Below are 15,415 nucleotides of genomic sequence, written 5' to 3' on the forward strand. Positions count from 1 at the left end.
ACAAATTGTACCTTTGCATTCTGTTTTTAAAATTGTATTTTCTTTGTGTGTACACTTCACTGCAGTAGCTGTGTTCAATGCTCCAGGCGGCATACTTCATAAATCGTTTTCCTCTTGGAGGTTAGCGGTTCAGTTTTTCTGTTCTTGCTGGTCGCTACCGCGCACACCCAGGATAAAAGGGGGCGGATGATGCGGTCGCGCAGTAGCGCTTTTGACAGCTCAAGCTGTGGCAGGGCTTGAGGGGTGTTTAACCACAAATTTTACCTCCGCATTCTGTTTTTAAAATGTTATTTTCTTTGGGTGTGCACTTCACTGCCGGTGCTGTGTTCAATGCTCCGGGGAGGGTCATACTTCTTAAATCTTTTTCCGCTTGGAGGTTAGAGGTTCAGTGTTCCTGTTCTTGCTGGTCGCTATCGCGCACGCCCAGGATAAAAGGGGGCGGAAGACGAGGCCGTGCAGCGGACGCAAGGAGCGGCAGCGCCTAAGGCGCTCCAAAGGCAAGCCCATCTGTCCCCACCCATGCCTGTCCGCATCCGGACGGCGGCCAGCACCAGCCATGCTGTACGTGGGGGCCCAACATTAAGACTTGCTTGGACCAAGGAGCAGTTACTTGCCTTCTCCGCCGTAAACTGCTAGAGGCCTAAAAGTCTGGACCTCTGTTCAGAAGAAGAAAATGCGGGAAGTCTCTACGAGTTCCAGTGCAGTGCCTTCAACTTCAAGTTTGAGAATGTTGGTGAGGGCAAAAATAGGTTAGGGGCTGGTTCTATTAGAATACCTACACCTCCTCCAAGGCCCTCCATTAAGGCATGCCTTGTCAAATGCAGATCTCTGCCCAAACACGCAGATGACATTTGGCTCAACTTAAAGACGAATGCCTGGGACATCATGTTTTTAACTGAAACCTGGATGCGAGATAGCTCCAACCCGCACATAGCATTAGCCATTCCAGCAGGTTATAGGATCTCTTAGGTGAATCAAGCTGAGAATAGATTAGGAGGTGGCCTTGCTATTATTATGAGAGAAGACTGAGAGATCACGTATAAGGGAATTGGAAATCTGGAGCAAATTGAGGCTATGTCCTCCTTCATCAAACCTGCCAAAGCCAACTCAATGGCAGGACTAATGGTCTATAGACCCCCTAATTCCCTAGCGGCCCAGATGTTGAAACTCTACTACACTATCGCTGATCTGTCACTGAAATACACTAACTTGACAGTCCTAGTTGATTTTAATGTCCATATGGACAATTTCAACTGCCCCTTAGCTATCCAGCTGACGGATACCCTGAACGGGCTTAATCTAATGCAAAAGGTAGCGTCACCTACACATGTGGCTGGCTACATGCTGGTTTTACTCTTCACCAATGATTATAGACTACAGATAGAGTACTTGTTAGCTCTGACCTGGTCCGATCACTGGCTGATCCCTTTTAGTGTATGCAGGGTTTCTTGCAACGATCTGGTCAGACCAGCCTTGGAGGTCAGGAGAAATTGGAGAAAGGTCTCCGCTGAATCAATGGGCTTTAAGCTACAGGACACTCTTCCCCGGCTTACAGGAGACCCCAGTCAGGAAGCGTTAATTTTTAATCATTGGGTCACGTCAGCCCTGGATGAAACTGCCCCGATGAAAAATATGAAGCTTGCTAGAAGCAAACCTTCAGCTCCTTGGTTTACGGATGAGCTCCGGACGGAGAAGAGTGTATGCAAGATGTTGGAGCACGCTTGGCGTAAACATTATGAGCCAAATGTGCATATAAAGGAGTGCAAAGAAAATGTCATTGACTAAAGCGCAATACTATTAGGGATTTTTTTGCTAATCAGATTAAAACCTCTGATAAGTCTATGAAATTTTTAATATTGTCCAGGGTTTTAGTAAACCTCAAGCACTGAAAAACACTATCCCTTCTTCAAAAACTCTTTGTGAAAATTAAGCTACCTTCTTTCAGACAAAAATCCATGATATCTACTCCTCCTTTCAACTCTCAGGACCACCAGATCTTCCACCTCTTATACTGTCTGCAACTAGTATGTGGTCAGCTTTTCATCCTCTAAGTCTAGAAGTATCTTTGAGGGAATTTAACAAGATAAAATCAGGCTCCCCGGCGGACCCTTGTCCTGCCAGTTATTTTAAGCTACTTGCCCCTTGGCTTCACCCGGTATTGAATGCCATCTGGAACTCCTCGCTGATGACTGGGGTGTACCCTTTCAGCTGGAAAAATGCATTTGTCCAACCCATTTTGTAAAAGGAAGATGCAGATCCCGTCCCGGCTAAAATTCTACAAAAGGAAGTCCAGATACAACTTAGGGACTTTCTAGAGTCAAACTATCATCTTCACGACTCTCAGTCTGGTTTTGGATCCAGATTCAGTACGGAAACAGCTTTGCTGGAAGTCGCAGAGACTATCTGGGAAACTGTAGATCAAGGAAGCTGTGCGATGCTGGTGGTGTTGGACTTAAGGGTCTAAGGGTGTCAGGAACGGTTTGGGCCTGGTTTCACTCTTTCTTAGAGGGGCGCACACAGCAAGTGACTCTCCACCCTCATGCTTCCACTTCCAGCCCCCTTGTGTGTGGGGTCCCACAGGGCTCGGCCTTAAGTCCCATGCTTTTTAATGTGTATCTCACCCCTCTGGCGGCAATTATTGAGCAAAATGGGGTGAAGGTTTTCTCGTATGTGGATGAAACACAATTAGTGTTCTCCTTTAAAGATCACAGCGAGACGGCCTTTGCTACTTTTAAGCAGTGTCTTTTGAACATTTCATCTTGAATGACAGAAAATTGCTTAAAACTAAACACAGATAAAACGGAGGTCTTGCTTTTTAACCAACCCATTGCCCCACGGCCAGAGCACTCTGGCGGCCGCTTGAGTTAAATCCACCTCCTTTTCCAGCTACTTCTGCCAGGAATCTGGGCTTTAAGTTTTATACACAAATGTCTAGCAAAGTGCAAATTGCCCATGTCTCTGGGCAGTGTTTTTGGAAGTTGAAGGCTCTACGGAGCTTCCTTCACTATCTTCCTATGTACTGTAGGAAGACTGTGGTGCACGCTTTGGTCACCTCCCAACTTGACTATGTGAACAGCCTTTATCTGGGGCTCCCTTAGTATGTGCACAGGAGGCTGCAGATTATCCAGAAAGTGGCGGCTAGGCTTGTACGGAACGTGCCAATGCGTCACCACATAACCCCCCATCTGCTCAGTCTTCATTGGTATAAAGCTCTCACCTTGGCCCATAAAGCAATGAACTACACTGGTCCGCATTACCTGAGGCAAAGACTTCGAAAATACAGCAACAACAGAGCATTTAGATCACATGACCAGAATCTTCTGGTGATAGCGCGATTTGTGAGGGACAGAACTGGAGGCCGATCCTTTTTGGTTAAAACTACCACACTGTGGAACTCTTTGCCGGAACATCTAAGGAAGATCAAATCCGAATTTATATTCAGGAGAGCGTTAAAACATGGCTCTTTCTCCTTCACTAAACACTGTGTTCCCCGCCCCTATGCCCAGGTCAATTAGTACTACGAGCACCGGGACACCTCCGTCAGAGGTAGCCGTGCGCTCTAAAAGCTCCTTATCATTATTATTATTATTAAAGTCCAAAAGCATACCTGTACAGTTTATGGGTCATCCAGGAATTTCATATTTCTCGGACTCAGCTCAGGACCAGAGCGCGGGCCTTTTGTCACCATGGTGGGCTGGGTTAATTACTTTTCTCCCCAGCCAAGGTAACAAAGGCCTCTTCCATTAAAGGAAGCAAATAACAGTGCTTAAGTCATCCCTGAAGAAGGGCGGGATTGGGTAACTACTCTGCAAGAATCAGCCCACTGTCATCCTGTGCCAGGAAGAGGGCCTGCCCCAGGCCACTCAATAAAGGAGAGAGTCCGGACCTCTGGAGCTTAATCAGATAAGGGCTCCTTGAAAGATTTGCTGGGGGAAGGCCTCAGCAATGATTTCAGTACGGGTAGAGCTGAGACCTCCAGAGCAGGTGTAGCAGGTGACTCCTGGGTGATGCCATTTTGAACTAATCCAGAAGACTGTGCAGGGAGGTTGGAACAGGGGCAGAGAGAAGATGTGGCATATCTGAATAGGCCAGAGTTGCAGCCCTGCTAGCAGGCTCCGCTCCACTTAAAAGTTCTTGCACAAGGGAGAGAGCTCTGTTGGTTGTGCCTTTCTACGGAACACTAGGACTAGAGGCTGGTGCTATGGACTATTGGAAGGAAGAACCCTCTAACTGCCCACTCGATCAATGACTCTGCCACTGATTGACCCCAGGACCAGTGGAGCACGCCCCAGGATCAGGGAAGCTGGTTCCCTTACACACCCTGAGGTCCAGTTGGGGGAAAGACTGGAACCAGTGAAATTAGCGGGCTGCAAGGTTCATCAATATTTTAGGCCGGGAGGATTGAAGAAAGTGCTCCAGGTGGCAAGGGCTCACCACCAGTTGCAAAAGATTGAGAAAATCAGCCGAAAGGATCCTGAGGTCAGGGCGTTTGAAGTTCTGCAACCTTTGACGCCCATTTCCTCTGCGACAAAGTGTGTTGAGCTCCACTGACGTCTCCAGCGAGGCCCCTGGGGTGCGTCAGGGCCTGGGGTCTGCTCCCAAGGGGGAGTGTCATCCCGCATCCCCAGGCAAAAAAGACAAAGATGGGGAGCACCGTCGCACACCACCCCACAAAGCTGTACGGGGCCCAGGACCCCATCTCTGGGCCCCAGTGAAGAGATGGAGGCGGGGAGCACCATGTCAGCCCCAACGATACTGGAAGGAGGCTCGGTCCCCATCCCTGGGCATAGGAGAGGGGGACAGAGGTGGAGAGCGCCATCGCACCCCCATGAGACTGCAAGAGGACCCAGGTCCCGATCCCTGGGCACCAGCGACATCGATGAGGAGGAAAAGCGCCACCGCGCTCCCCTCCTCTGTGGCCTGCTCGCACGGCCACCCAGCACGCGTCTGCCTGCCAGAGAGGCCAGATTAAAAGGAAGTGGCGGTTCCCATGGCAGCACGCGAGTGTACTGGTCGTGCGGAGAGCTGGCGAGAGTAGCCAGGGGTAGGCTCACCGAGCTGCTCTTCAACGTTGTTAAAGGCAGCAGGGTGCCAGTGTGGGACCGGGCACCCCGAGAAAAATTAAAGAACGGAGCGAGGCAGCAGAAAAGGAATCAAGACAACACAAGAGAAACCAACACAGCTCTCCCCGGTAGAGCCGTAGTTTAAAAATGCACAAGAAGTGCAGGAACACCCCATAATGCCCTGAGGTTCTTGTCAGTTTCACACGCATCAATAAAATTGAAAAACACCTGTTTCTGGCTTTTGGTGACACCAGGAGAGCAGGGTCACCACCAAAATGTTCCCATAGTAAGGGGGAGCTGTAGGAGCAGCTCAGCCTCTCCCCAAAGAAAGTCCCAGAGTCCCCACTCCAAGTTTGGTGGGACTCTATGAAAGATAACCCCTCAAACGTTTCAAGTGTTTATTAAGCTTCTCATATCTAGAACTTGTGTTATAGAGTTTGTAAGGCTAGGCCCTCTGTGGGTGAAGAGCATGGCTGAAACCAGTTGTGGCCTGAAAGTGTTTAATATGAGTATTTGTGTTGAGAGACAACCTCTAGGGGTGCAAGACTATGATTACGTGGATGTTGTGATTATAACTTGTTACCCTCAGGGGCTCAGTTTAAAATGTGTATTTCATGTTAAAGGTAATTCTGACAACCCAGATCACCTAGACATGCTTAGACATTTTACCTTGTGAATGTTTTAAGGAAGTAATGACGCTGACAACCACTTCGGTCCAGTTAACATGCTTTATTGCCAATAGTAAGTGAGTTCATTCAAAGTGATAATCCATTATTGCATTTTAATACAAGTGAAGGGTCTGCCATGTGATTTGTGGATCTAGACCGCCCTTTGGGAGGGGCAAGAATGATTACGCTATGCCATCCAAAATATTTCCATCAGCTTGTTTATATTTGTAAATTGCTGCATAGTATTGAGTAATGTGTGTGTAATAAATGTACTTTTTCCTTTTTCAAAAGAAAAAGCACAGACTGGACAATCATTTATTGAGTGTTATTATGGTGTATCTGTGAATGGTGATTACAGCCCACACCACCTCCCTTGAGTCAGCCTTGGACTGCTCTGCAATGCTACCCTATGAGAGTCAAGTGCTACAATGGGGTGTTTGGTTCCCAGTGGAGCACAAATGTGGACCCATTACTTGTGCAGGCCCCATTTTGCAACAATCTATCTTTCTTTCTATCTTTGCGAATCAAATCTAACTATCTTTGAATATCTATCAATCTAGTTATACAAACCTATCTATCTAAGCAACCCTATCTACACACCCTAATCGATCTATTGCACAATATCTATCTATACAGCCCTATCTATGTATCTATCTATACAGCCAATCTATCTATCCATCTTTATCTATCGATATATATACAACTCAATCTATACAACTTTATATATCAATATATACAATTCTATCGATCTATCTATTAGTCTGTTGTGTCATTTACATTTTTCATCCAGCCATTGGAGAATGCATCCTGTGGAAATGGGTCAGCACACTTCAGCCAGTGGGTGACTTTACTTTGAATAACAGCATGCTGCCCTTTTATAAGAATCACATCCACACACCAAGGAGTCCCCTTCTGTGTCATGGGCTATTATGGTAATGTGTGGTACTTTTGCCTTTAGCCAATGATGTTTTTTGATTGATGACCCAACTGCTTCCCCAGCAGTATTATTTTACACAAACTGTGACAGAAGAAAATAAGAACTGCAAAAGCAAAAAAAAACTGGTGACCAACGCTCGACCAATTGGTTTTGCCACTGCTTTTTTTAAGTTGTGTTTTTTTTCATGATTTATATACGAGATCTGCAGTACCAAGAGCTATTGTAATGAATGCACAACAGAAAAAGGTTTCTAATGAGAAAAAGAAGAATGTTGGATTGTGTTAAGTGGGTAGCTTTTTTTGTCATTCTGAGGAGATGCTGGCTTGCATGGCAACATGTGCCCTTATAGACAAAATAATGAAAGAATTGCTACAGCACAGTAATCGGTGACATTATTTTTTGCACTATGAAGGAAACATTTATTAAGTATCAGTCTTATTATGTATCAAGCGTTCACTTGGAAGTACTCAATATTCCTATGTACAAAATAAAAATATTTAGTACAACATCAAACCCCTCAGTAACCAAACAGAATAAAGATGGTTGCTGGCAATCATTAGGCTGGGTTCACATTGTTCAGAAATCTATGTGCAGATTTAACAATATTGTATATTATATTACAATAACTTACCAATTGTACTAATTTCGTTTCCAGCGAGATTTAATTCCTTTAAATTCTGCAGGGTATGGAGCCCCTGATAAAACAAATTAAAATAAACACATACAAAATATTCAGTAAGGAAAATATAGTATTATGTACCTGAAAAAAACAATACGGGATGTGACAAAATAACTAAAGTGAAATCACAATTGTTCCTTGCAAATGTAACCAATTTAATTACACGATATAATTATTCAGACTGGAAAATGTTGAAGCTTTGATGTTCCATAAAACATTCTCATTTCTGCAGAAACAGAAAATCCTACAATGGCTTACACTGCGAGCATGCCTTCATATCATTTGGAGTTTGCAGAAATGTGCACATTTTCTGCCATTCCTAAAGAAAATAGTGACTCAGCAGAAAAGGGATAAGCTACTTTTATGTCCTTATCAATCTATAAAACGTTGGCAGAGGAAGGTTAGCTTAGAGTCTACAAATTAAAGGCCCAATTTAGAGTCTGGCAGACAAGGTACTCTATTGTAATGGCGACGGAGTACCCAGTCCAGCAATCCCTAGGTCTGCCTCTCGATTTAGAGTCTGACAGCCCACAAGGGTTACACTGATAGAATACAACTTACTCCATTAATGTAAACCTTTTCTGACAGCCCAAGGGAGTATGGGCCATTCAAGGTAAGCCGTCCAACTGTATGCCTATTTAGAGTGGCCAGTCAGGTGCCATTTTTTTAACTACCTGTCAGCGCCAGGAATATTTTGGAACTAAGGGACAGTAAAATTAAAAAAACAATTAACCAAACTCCATGGGGAAAACTCCCATGCTGTCAGGCCCATTCGACTCCCATTTTGGGAGTTAGTTTTGCCAATGAAAAAAAAGTTTTTAAAGTTTAGCGTGAGCCAATCAATGGCAGAAAAACATCAAACTTTTAAATGGCTTTGTATGAGCCACTATGACAGCAATTTATACAAACCCAGAACGTTCACCACAGGGCTGGCAGGCATAGTAAAGGCAGGGTGGTAGACATAATGTCCTCTGGCATCTTGACTGCCTATACTCTGTCTGCCAAAGTCTAAATCATACCCAAAAATAATCAGAATATATCAGAATATTATTTCAGGCACATGGTACCACATATTGAAGAAACCTTTTCCATCACTAACACATTTAGCACTTTGGTGTAAAGCTAGCATAAAGGTTGAAGCAGATGCCGAGAGTAAGCAGTGGCCATGTTGGCTTGTGGGGTGTTAATGTTAATTAAATATGGTCCCTACTCTGGAGCTAGAGGTTTCTGACCTCTGAGGGCACTGTCCCAGACTCCCCCCCCCATGGACCATTGGTATCTAACTTTAAACGTGCCTTCATTATGTGTAAAAGAGACCACCATAAACTATTTTTCAGGAGCAAATACAGATGTCCTTCATATTCCTAAACTCAAATGATAACATGTAAATACTCTATACTCCCTATAGTAAACCAAGCTCTTTAGCCTACTGTCTGCAAGTGAGATGAAGGAGGAGCAATAGAAGAGATGGGAGGCCTCATGGACATTCCAATAACAAATATTTTACACCAGAAAACAAAGGCTAAAGTCACTATTGTGGAAAACGAAAGTGAGTAAATGCTGAGGCTTGTAGGATAAAGCACAGTGGTTTCAAAAAACGTTACTCATAACCAAAAAAGGTATTTTAGCTAACATTTGCGTGGTAATCTTGAGGGGAGAACAAACAATAAGGTTATAATTTATTGAACTGAACCCTAAATGATAATAAGAGGCATGCGATGCTGCTAAAACAAGATTTCATGCTCAAAGGAGTGTCTAGCTCAAACTTGCTGGTCACCGATAATGTGGTCCTAATTACTCAAACAGAACAAAAGCAGTTGACTGGCACTACTCATATAAGCACGTCCTATTAAAGAAAAGCAGGACATAAGTCATGGTTCAACATACGAAGCACCCTTCTATTCATGTTAAGTGGATTTATTTTTAAAGTGATCATTTTACCCTGAAAAGTATATTCTGGCATTAGAGTACTACTGGACAATCAAGAATAGCTTGAACTAACATTAAACCAGACAGTTTAATTCTAGCTATTCCCCCCTACACAGAACTTTAGAACAGAATTCTTTAGACTAGTAATTGTTCATGTTTTTGAAACCGTTCAGTAATGTACCGATCCGGGTTTAAACTATGCACTATTCCTTGTGTGGTAAACAGCTAAGTAATTCCCAGCACTAACATAACTGACTAGATACAAATTGATTTGAGTTTTCCTGTTCTTCATATTCATAGGACGTGGTTGCTATTAAAAACAATGTTCATTAAGAGTAGTAGAACCACTGTAAATGAAACATTTAACTTACTATATGTCCTGGTATTGTAAATGTTTATTTTAAACTTTATAAATGTTTAAGCAATTTTCAAACGTGAGGTGAACTTTACAAAATGCTATGTCATTAAATAAATGCACAACTTATGAATGCTGTAGGTAACAGAAAGCAGGTTCCCCCCAAAGTGTGTATTCCTGGATATAAGAGCCTAAATGAACAGAGTTAGATTGGTTCTTGAAACCGACCCGAAGGCTGACACTGGCTATATACTGGGTGCCTTGAAGATAATATAGTTATCCATTAAAAGGAAAGGCCCCTGGTGATTTGGTAGAGAGAATATAGGGGACACCTACATTTACTCAAACAGGAGGCCATGCAAGAGATAAAGGAACATTTTGGAAGTACAAGTTTAAGAGAACACCAAATTATGCAACGACGAATGTAGGACTGAACTACTGAAATCACTGCCACTACACACACAGTACAGCAGTATAGTTTAAGAGTTCTACCACTGACTAGCTATACCTTTTGCTGGATACGTAAAAAATCTAAAAGATAACCTAGGAAAGCTGTGTACCTGTGTGATAATGTTAGTGGAGAAGTGTTCATTTGTTTCTCTTGTTCTGCCTGCTTTATCAAATTCCTCTAAAGATCTGCTTTCACTATTACCAAAGTATGCAATACGCACTTATAATGCTTCTGCCCGTACTTACTTTCAAACAAAACCCCATTTGTAACATATTGGCATATTACATATGGGCCACCTCAAGACATGGCTCTTCCAGACTTAACAGGCATTCTCTCGTCTCCTCCTCCCAGTCAGGTCTGCCCTAATCAGCGCCTGGATACCCTCACGGGTGATTAGCCGCGCTCTACAAATTCACATACCTTAACATCTGAAAAATCTGAAGAAAAGCCAATCTGAGCAGCTTCAATAATCACAAGCACATGTCTCCATAGAGTTATTCTGAAAACAGTTGTAAAGACACAGTTGCACACAACTATACTGTCCAGCCAAGAAGTAGTTCACCAGTGGTTGCCATACTTTACAGAAATGTTCTTGGAGCAACAAATCATGGGAGGATTTTCTCAATCTCCAGAATCAGCCAGGGTCTCTGCAACCACAGGGCAACCACAGGGTTTCATACCGACCTCGGACGCAGACAGAAGGTGTACTTTTACTTGATAAGTCGGCATCTACAGCCCCACTGGCAATCATGTACAAAATAGTGGGCTCAAAGGGCGCTATGTGTTAGTGGAGGAGAGGCTGGATGAAGCCCCTATTGCACTTGTGGTGCTGTATGCCCCTAATAACGGACAAACACAATTTCTAGAGGCCCTGAACCCCACAAAGGTACAGGACTTAAATGCATCAAGTATATGGGGTGGACATTTTAACTGTGTACATTACACCACTATGGACAGATCTACTCCCCTGTGGTCCGCATCGTGTGCATGTTTGCAGATTGCCCACCAACTACACACCAGAATAAACCTCATCCTCTGCAACTCAAGCATGGTTTGTCGCTTCTACTGAACAATTAGGTAGCATGATCTCTGATCAAAGACCCCTTAAGATGATGATATACTGGGATCAGCGGCATGCATCGTTCCCCACATGGAGGCTGCACACACAGGGCCCTACATGACAACACATTTTGTGAGACTGGGGGTATTCAAGTCACCTAGTACTTCGATGAAAACTACAGCACTACAACTGATAGAGAGGTGGGGTGGGACAACTTTATGGTGGTCAAGCAGGGCTTATACATTAAGAATGACTGAGGGGTGAAGCTCACATTACCACTTGCACTTATAGAGAAGAAAGACACCATACACCAAATGGAGATACAGGCAGGAGCGGGCACAGCTATCTGCCCTCAGGGCTGAACATAGGGCACTAGTGGACAGACTGGGGAAAATGAACTATGCAGAACATATTTGGCAGCATGTGGAGGGGGACAGGGCAAGGAGGGTAATGGCCTGGGTATTGCACATGAAAAGGGACAGCCTGCCACTGAACACTATTAAAAACCAGACTGGAGTTATCCTTAATACACGGACTGACATTAACACCACCATCTTCGATTACTACACTGCTCTGTATCGAGGGAGAGACATAATGGACCACCATTGCCAGATTACTTGAAGAGCCAGCTAATCCCACACCTAGATCCCCTACAACGGCAAACAATTGATGAACTGTTAATGATTGACGAGGTCCAGCTAGTGATCGAACAGGTGGTACATAATAAAACCCAGGCGGCAGATGAGTTCCCTGTGGAATTCTATTTTATGTATACAGCCACTCATGTGGAGTGGAGAAGTGTGGCTCAGGGGTTAGAGGTGGCAGACCCGGAAGCTAAGATCAGTCCTGGACCAAGGTTCAATTCCCCGCCTCGGCGGGTCTTGGGCTCAAAAATTCCACGGACTCGATAATTCTCGTTCCGGTGCCTACTCGACTCACGGGTTCACACTCTGCGACTCTGGGCAATAGCTTGCTTAATCTCCACTACGGCCCCTCGCGGCGGGATGCCTGGCTTTCACCTTGTGGATACCCTGCTGGGGTTATCTCACAGGGGAATACCAGGACGGGTTCCCAAGGCAAGCGCCTTGATGCCTTCGGGTGATACGTGCGCTATATAAATCGCAATACATTTACACATTTACATTTACATGCGCCACGATTATTACAGGTGTTTGAGTCTGCCCCAAACAGGGGTATACTGCCTGCGTCATTGAGAGAGGCGCCGATAGTGGTCCTTTCTAAACCAGGCTGAGACCCCCTAATTGTGGAATCCTACAGACCAATCTCACTACTAAACTTGGACTGGGAGACAATAGTGAACCAGCTGAAGCCTTGCCTCACAGTGCTGGTCCATCACAACCAAAATGGCTTAGTTCCTGTGAGGAACACATTTCTCAACTTGCAGCATCTTTTCAGGCTCATGGAGAAACATCCTCAAGGGTTACCTCCACATGTGGTTATCTCCCATGACATTGAAAAGCTTTTGATTCGCTGGACTGGCCTTCCCTTCAGGGAGTACTGCTTAAAATGGGCTTAGGTCCAAAGATACTGAAATGGATAGAGCTTCTATACATGGACTTGAATGCCCAGGCATGCATGGGCAAGGAAATATCAGCAATCTTTCAGGTGGGCAGGGGCACCAGACAGGGCTGTCACTTTCTCAAAAAAAAATTTCCCTCACGATGGAGGCACTGACAGGCTTGTTCCGACAACAGGGTTCACAGTGAGGGATTCTGAGCAGAGGCAATTCTGTTCCATGCAGATGACACCTTTGTATATTTGAGAGAGGTGCATAGATATCTACCACGTGTGATGGAAGTGTTGAATGAATTTGGAACAGTTTCAGGCGTGAATCTGAACTGGGCTAAATAGTGCTTCTTTCATCTTACAAAACTCACAGAATTGAAGAGACAAGAACCCCATCGCATGGGGATGCCCTGGCAATATGATTCCTTCTGTTTTCTGGGAATTAACATCTACATTCGGATGATGACCTCATACAGGATAATCTGGGGTTGGTGAAGGCTGGTATGCGTCTGTCTCTAGCCTACTGGAATCCCTGCTAGAGCAAGTAAAGCTGACTAGGTAGTATCAGCATTTTTAGGTCTTGCAGACCTGCTTTGCAGCACGCATGCGTTGCTCGCTCTGCAAGGCATATTGGGGTAGGGTAGGTTTTAGAGGTGGGGTTGAAGCCCCACCCCTTGTTTTCATTGGGTTGCGTCATCGTCCATGCTAAACACTGGCTTTCCATTGTAAATGAGGCCTCTTAGTCCCTCCTTGTTACCGCCCTGTCTCCTTTTGGGGTGACACATCAGGACTGGATCTTTTACGTGCAGCGTTATACTGTCTCCTTTAACTAGTCAGTAAGCACTAAAAAAAAAATTCATTCGGCATAGCGCTTTCACTTTAAGAATAGCTGCCGGCCCACCCACGAGTGCTGTGTGGGCGGCAGTTATTGTAAAATGAAAGCAGCATTTCCGTCATGATCCGTATCGTTATCGAGGGCCCCAGACCCTGGGGCTTCATGCTCATCAGTGGGAAGGACTTTGACCAGTCTCTCACCGTCTTGGCAGCTATGCTCGTAGCTTGTTGCTGAGGTCCAACTGTTGTGCCCGTCCAGCACCTCTAGCCAGATCCCAGAGCGTGGGTGGCCCCTACACAGCTCCTGTCCCTGGAGGAGCGCCAATCTCTGGTGTGCCTCTCCCAGGGCAGCCGGTGCGCTCTCCATGGCATCCCCGCATCTCAGTCCAAGCCTCTGCCCTCAACCATGAGCAGCACCCTGCAGCTGTGAGAAAACCACAAGAGAGGACCCAGCCCTGCCAACAGGCATTAGAGGACCTGTCTGCCCGGATAGACCACTGCAGTGGACCCAGCCCCGCCAGCTCCTGTGCCCACCTGTCCGGACAGATTACAGCAGAGGACCCAGCCCTGCCAGCTCCTGTGCCCGCTAGCCGACCTCACCGCTGCAGAGGACCCAGCCCTGTCGGCTCCTGTGCGCGCTGCTCTCTTGGCTTCCCCAGTGCCACCCTCTGAGGGGTGATGGCCCCCGGGCTGGCTATCCCTCTGCTCCCGGTGCTGCTGCTCAGCCTCCCCCGCTCAACACCAGGGCAGGATCTGTCCACCAGCACCCCCGGGGTGAATTGATACAGCGTGCACCCTCCTCACTTCCACCTGGCCGAGGTCACCCAGATCTCAGCTTCGGTCAACTGCGGGGAGGAAAAGGAGGCGAGCCGGGCCATCCCGGACCTCGACTGCAAGCTGGTGGGGGGCCTGCGTCTGGGGACCCCAGCCAGACCATCCAGGTAACCTTGGGCATGGTAAGGGCTGCTGCGCACTTTCTATAGGGGACTGTAAACTGACCACCCAGGCGGCATTACATACTTTCAAACAGCCCCACACCCACGCGGAGCCACCCCAGATAACCCATATATGCATATATTTTATAGGGTGCCTATAGTTGTCCTTACATGAGCGTCAAGGGTGTGCCAGGATCTGTAGGGGCTGTTACTGGAAGAGGCTATGGGGGTTTCCAGGCGACCATGCCCAGTGCCAACGGTAGGAACCTCTGCCTGTATTAACCCACTGGTGACGATTCTCCTATAGACAGATGACTGACTCTTACTTGCTACTTGCTCTGTGGGTGTGGAAGGGGGCTGCCCCTAGAAATACCACGCAGGTGTAGCCGAGCTGCACGCCCGTGGGCAACGCACAACTATGTGACGGCACAGGAAGCCTGCACATCTTGGGTCACTGTGTGTGCACAGTGGTGAGTGGGTATCCATGCACAAGGGCACTTGGGGCGCAGTGACATGTGTACTGTCAGTGCACCGGCGTAGTGACAGCACCTCCGCGGAGCCACAGTGGGACTGTCGGGAGAGCTGTACGCCTGCCTGTAGAGAGCTGCATGCCTGCCTGCCTGCCGGAAAGCTACACGCCTGCCTTTAGGGAGAGCTGGTCACCTGCCTGTAGGGAGAGCTGGTCTCCTGCCTGTAGGGAGAGCTGGTCGCCTGCCTGTAGGGAGAGCTGGTCGCCTGCCTGTAGGGAGAGCTGGTCGCCTGCCTGTAGGGAGGGTTGGTCTCCTGACTGTAGGAAGGAGACCAGGAAGGAGGCCATAAATAAAAGGCATTGTCATTTACACTGCAAATAGCTCAAACTCTTGCAAAAGCGAGACCTATTGCATTGCAAATGCTTGTTGCTATTGCCACTCTGTCCAACAGGGAGAGGACCGAGTGGCAATAGCAAAAATGCTGATACTACCTCGTCAGCTTTACCA

The 15,415-nt window shown here is 46.3% G+C and overlaps 1 protein-coding gene across 1 annotated transcript in view; it reads right to left on the minus strand.

Moving 5' to 3' along the window:
* Window positions 1–15,415, minus strand: part of LRRC9 (leucine rich repeat containing 9) — a 1,011,210-nt gene that overhangs the window by 783,644 nt on the left and 212,151 nt on the right. The window contains exon 5 of the mRNA XM_078660357.1: window positions 7,300–7,363. Coding sequence (XP_078516483.1) covers window positions 7,300–7,363 — 64 coding nt within the window. The remainder of the gene's footprint in view (window positions 1–7,299; window positions 7,364–15,415) is intronic.

The sequence above is a fragment of the Lissotriton helveticus genome, chromosome 9 (genome assembly GCF_964261635.1).
Source record: "Lissotriton helveticus chromosome 9, aLisHel1.1, whole genome shotgun sequence".
In the NCBI taxonomy this organism is placed as follows: Eukaryota; Metazoa; Chordata; class Amphibia; order Caudata; family Salamandridae; genus Lissotriton; species Lissotriton helveticus.